This window comes from Coptis chinensis, chromosome 1 (genome assembly GCF_015680905.1).
Source record: "Coptis chinensis isolate HL-2020 chromosome 1, ASM1568090v1, whole genome shotgun sequence".
NCBI lineage: Eukaryota > Viridiplantae > Streptophyta > Magnoliopsida > Ranunculales > Ranunculaceae > Coptis > Coptis chinensis.
The window spans coordinates 41,039,148-41,044,493 of NC_141456.1; the positions used below are offsets into that span (position 1 = coordinate 41,039,148).

Consider the following 5,346-nt stretch of genomic DNA (forward strand, 5'->3'; position numbering starts at 1 on the left):
GCATCTAGTCTACTCTTTTTGCAAACAGGGCATAGACCACCATCAGAGTACAAAGGAATCATGAGACGGTACCGAAGAATAGAACAATACTCCACTGGCGACATACGCTGTCCAAGTCCCTCCATCGGAATAGCCAGTAGAAAATCATTTGCATGTTCTGACTGCAAGCATCCAATAACTACTTTCTGACGAGTAGATAACACAAACTCTCTCTCAAGACCAGCAACAATCTTACCGTAAAATGCTTCCGCCAAAACTTTTTGTGGTGGGATAGTAGCATTCACAACCAGAGAGTTAACGCCAAAACTTTTTTTTTTTTTTTTTTTTTTTTTTTTATTTAATTGGTATTGTTTTCCATGTAGCCTCTATCGTGCAAGGAAGTATTCTTAGAACATGCCATGTTACACATGGTCTATTATCGCTTAGTAAGGTATTAAGATGTTATTTAGGGTGCATTGGTTCTTGTTATACCAGGGTCCTTTGTTGGATTTGAGGTGTAACATTCCCTGTTACATGCGCGGTTCTTGTTTAAGGAACATGGGGTGTGATACAGTTAGATATTATGCTTCCTCTGCCCGACTCTGTGTTTCTCACATCTATTTGTGGTGTTTGATAGGTGCACTACGACATTCTCTACAAGACAAGCTAAGCAAGCATGGGTCGCTCCGATGGAATCTATTTAAAGTTATGCACTAGTACAGGTACTCTAATTTACTTTTTACTTTAATTTGTAGTGTGGAATTTATGTAATTTAATCATAGGAAGTGATATAAAATTGAATCCCATAGCTAAGAGCCTAAGACACATAAGAGAACAACTCTAATGTACCTTTTTGCGCAAAATACACTAGTTGGCATATTATCACATACACTAGTAGACTAGCTAGAAATGTTAATTATAGTGTTTGTTGCCCAGGCTCCTGATACATTACGTGCCCTCTAACTTGGATAATTTGATAGAAGGTTGGTTAACAAACTAGTCGCCCACCCAACTATTTTCTTTTCTTTCTAATAGTTAGGTGATACTGATATTCATGTCTACTTATTCTTGAGTTAATGTATTTTAGGATATTTTTTTTTTGGTTTTGCCATGTCTTACATATTTTAATTTCTATTTCTTAGGATTCATTTATTGATGTTAGAGACTACATGCCCAGATAGTCGAAGGACATGTGAATGAGCTTGAGTTTCCAGACAAGACCTAATGTTTTGGAAAAAAAAATGTGTATCTGCAACAAATTTTAGAATTCGCATATTTGGCGACAAGTCTTGTTTATGCACTACACCATATCTGTTGAGAAAAGACATGACAGATGTATTGTTTTTCCAAAAAAAAAGACACTTATAAGTGTCGTATGGTGACCCATTTTTTTTTTTGCAGTCTTTTTTTTTCTACAACACTTGACAAGTGTCATTTTTTGTTTTTCATTTTTTTAAAAAAAAATGCCGAATCAGGGCCAAAAAATGCCCCTAGCCCAAAATATACTAAATCATGGCCTAACAAAGCCTACTGCATACAGACAAAGCCCAGTCCTCATCCATCATCAAATGGCTAATAGAAACAATTTTATAGCCTATTCAACGTCTCAGCCTAATTGCAACAGTTAAAGGTTCCCATCAAGAAGTTACTCCTATTAATAAGCCATTGCAGCTTCTTTTAGTACATTTACAACCCACTAACACTACCACCAATATTAATTCTCATAACATATTCAAGTTGAGGATATTCCATCCATAGAAACTCAACCAAAACTCAAAACAGAAAACTCAACCAAAACATTTAGTCATTAAATGGTACTAAGTTCCTAAAAAGTTGAGAATATTCCATCCCTAGAAACAAAACAGAAAAATAGTGACACTCCTCCAATAAGTGAATCTTGCTGCTGTCCAACTTCGAGTAGCTTCAATAACAGATTGTAGAGCAAAAGAAGATGCCGGGACATCAACCTACAAATAAATAAGTTACATCAACCTACAACAAAATGTTATTAAAAAGAAAAATCCCAGTGAACTATGCAATCATGTGTATGCTATCAAGAAACCATAGAGATCAATACCCATCTCATACTTTCAAATGAAGCAGTAGTCATAACATGACTGTAGGTAGCAAACATGTGCTTATTTGGTTTATATTTCATTTACTTTTGTTTCTGACTCAAGTTGTAAGCATTGTATAAAGGAAATCACCTCATCCACTATATAAAGGACATTGTACACCCAAAAAGAGAACATTGCACAACAGCCAAACCTCGTCTGTTAATAGGCACAAGTTCAAAAGTTTCTATTTTTGAATTGGCTTAAAACTATACAATCCTTAAAACTGATAGAAAGAAAATTACACAACCACAATAATAAGTAACGTAAACCCATATAAAAAGTTACTTACTGAAACCTATGAAAAAAATTACTGAAACCTATGACCAAAGTGGTTTGGAAATGAGACTAACATGGATGTGTAATGTGTGTGTTGCATGACTGACTATTCATGCATCTTATAGCTTATTACCTAATAATACCTTGTCTTAACATGGTATACTGTTATACAATACACACACACAAGAAGTAAAGACAAGTCATAAAGAAATGATAATGCAAACAACTAGAGTATCGTACCTAAAGAAAACGAGTAAAATCCTTCAACCATTTGACTGCTGTAGGAAGGTGTAGCTCCCCAAATGTTCTTTTGGATCCAAATAAGCGCTCAGTGCGGTCAATGACAAGGCATACACAGACGTTGTAAATGTCCATTGGGGTATCCAGAGTTGCATCAAGAATGATATTTGCCCTTGTTGCCCTTCCCTTGGCAACAACTTATCGATGCATGTTAATCAATTCACATAATTCCATCCCTCTAGAAGAATCACCATGTGATTGTGAGCATGTTGGATCCCTCGCCTACAAGCAATAAGTTAACAAAGACAAAACCACGATTTAGTTATCTCATAAATTAGCTTAAGCCCCTAGGCACATTGTCTCACATTAAAATCATACATTTGACGTCGCTGATGAATATGCAACGATCCTTCTATGTGATTGCTGACCTACCACTTCTTCTTTTGTCTCCAGCAAGATCTTGGTGAGGGTGACCATTTGTCGCTCCAAACTTCCAAACCGCTCTTCAAGCATTGAGTGTTGTTGCTTTTGTTGGCAAAGCTGCTCTTTAGCAGGAGTTGATGATGCAAGGGCTGTCTTTGATATGCCAAAACTCATACCCAGCACTCGACCAAATTTATCAGGGCCACACACTTGAGCAACTGGATCATGGTCTAGGTCCAAGTTTACGCTAGCAGGGTCATCCTCAATTATAGCCTTGATTCTTTCCTTTCATGACAGCATATTAGACATTTAATAAATTTCAAAAGCAGTATATAAAAGAGACTATATGGAACACATTCAGTTGAGACATGTGTTTCCACAGTTTCTTATATGTTTCATCCAAAATATTATTGGCCAATGTCTCCCTTTTAGAGCCTTTGACTTGAACCAAATTGCACAAACCATTCCAATCAATTATTCATATTTGAACTCATATCTAGTGCTATTCAGAGGATCAGAGCTATATTGAATTCCATCAGAACGGCTCATATGTTATTTCGACCTTGCACTATTTTCTAATTCATCTCAACACCTATAAGATGCACTTGTGATAGTAACCAATTTATAGCTCCATAAGGAGTAACTCAATTATGGAGTAACCCAACTTATGTTTACTTGACCTGCTACAAAGTTTAGAGTACTATTTTTACTCATTGCCCAGATCGTGGGCACAACTGGAAGCTACCCAACATGGGTGTCTTTATATCATTATTAATCTACTAATTGGACACTTAGAGTTCACTCACTAGAAAACACTCTCCACATAGTCCTTCTACTCTGAGCCCATTATTTATGAGTACTTCCCATTTCGTGAAACTCTCACATTTGAGACCTCACTATTCAAGTTCTTCTGCACCATGGCATGAGGGAAGAAGCGAATATATTAAACAAGCCTTGCACCCCCCAAGCCACAAATTAAGGTCTGAAACACTTAAAACATGACTATTATGAATCCAACAAGACAAAAGAAAAGGTAAATTAAGCGGCTCAAAGTCATAACTACTATAGGTTAACCACTAACTAAGTTTGCAACTTTGTCCAGTTCAATTCAGCCTCTTGGGCACAAAGCAGCAGACTAAGACAAACCCTCAAAAAAAAAACCAAAATTATAGTTGATCAGATTCATCATTAACGAAAATAGGCAGTCAAACTCACCATCCTTTCTGGCGCAATAAAAGAGCCATCCTTGTGAGTATGGATAGCCATATATGAATCCGTTCTAGTCACTTTAACATTCGGATTTTTTGATTTCTACAAAACATTACACAACTATGTTAGAAGTAAATATGGTGTTACGAATAAAATTAACAATTGACAAGGTAGATTAGTACCATATCATGGACTGTCCTTGCTGCTCCCCTTCTACCTGATGTATGTAAAGCCTTCACAGCTTCTTTAGCCGCCTTGCCCTTTGCCCGCATGAGTTTTCTTGAAGGTTTAGATTCATTATCCACGAATTTTTCCCATTCTTCCAATTTTACTCCCATTGGGCAGTCCTATCGACATCATTGTCATACTTGTCATAGTACTTCACGCGGAGACGATGCTTAAACTCCCTAAAGCTTTTGGCGACCTTCTTCAGATTTATCTTTTTGTATGCATCATCCACATTGTATTCTTTATGTATAAGAATCTAATATTAATAAACGACACATTTGAAACAGTTAAAGTATCAAACAACACATATTCGAAAAATAACTAAATATGGCAAAGGCAATACAAACCCATTTCAATATGCAAAGTGGGAATTGGAATTACACTAATATGCACACTTACGATCAAACATTCCATTAATAAAATGTGCTCTAGGAATTATCTTAGACAAAAATCCCTTTACTCTTAGACAAAAATCTAAATGAATGAATAGTGATTCCATAGGATTACTTTTCATATTTAACACGATGTAGTATGGAAAGTTGGCAACCTAAAAGTGGTAGAGTGATGAAAATTTTATATAGTTTCATTGGACACGGCGACGAAGCACAAGAGCTGAATTTTACCCAAGTGCTTGCTCTAAGGTAGTAGGAACTAGGAAGCACTAGTTTAGACTTTAGACTTTAGGCTGCTGTTTACTTACCAGCTCTCTCGCACTGGCCTAATGAAAGGTCGGTGCATTTTCGATGCATGTTAATCAATTCACATAATTCTGTCGTGTGATAGCACTCTGAAAGACAACTATTAGCCTATGAGTCCTATGAGTCTATGACCTTGGTCAATCATCACATATCCACATATTTGGTGTGTACGTACA

The 5,346-nt window shown here is 36.4% G+C and overlaps 1 protein-coding gene across 1 annotated transcript; it reads right to left on the reverse strand.

Moving 5' to 3' along the window:
* Positions 1–2,984: 2,984 nt before the first annotated feature.
* On the reverse strand, positions 2,985–4,554 carry LOC147524036 (uncharacterized). The gene is made up of 3 exons (XM_086573353.1): positions 4,427–4,554; positions 4,251–4,346; positions 2,985–3,320 (listed from the first exon to the last, which is right to left on the reverse strand). Exons 1-3 carry the CDS (start codon positions 4,514–4,516, stop codon positions 2,985–2,987), a joined length of 522 nt encoding a protein of 173 aa, XP_086429479.1. The 5' UTR covers positions 4,517–4,554.
* Between the last annotated feature and the right edge of the window lie 792 nt (positions 4,555–5,346).

Coding starts and splice junctions, on each gene's coding strand:
- LOC147524036 (XM_086573353.1), bottom strand. CDS start 4,516: ATGCGGGCAAAGGGCAAGGCGGCTAAAGAAGCTGTGAAGGCTTTACAT. Junction 4,347..4,426: donor CAAGGACAGTCCATGATATG/GTACTAATCTAC, acceptor AATGTTTTGTAG/AAATCAAAAAATCCGAATGT. Junction 3,321..4,250: donor TTATTGCGCCAGAAAGGATG/GTGAGTTTGACT, acceptor CTGTCATGAAAG/GAAAGAATCAAGGCTATAAT.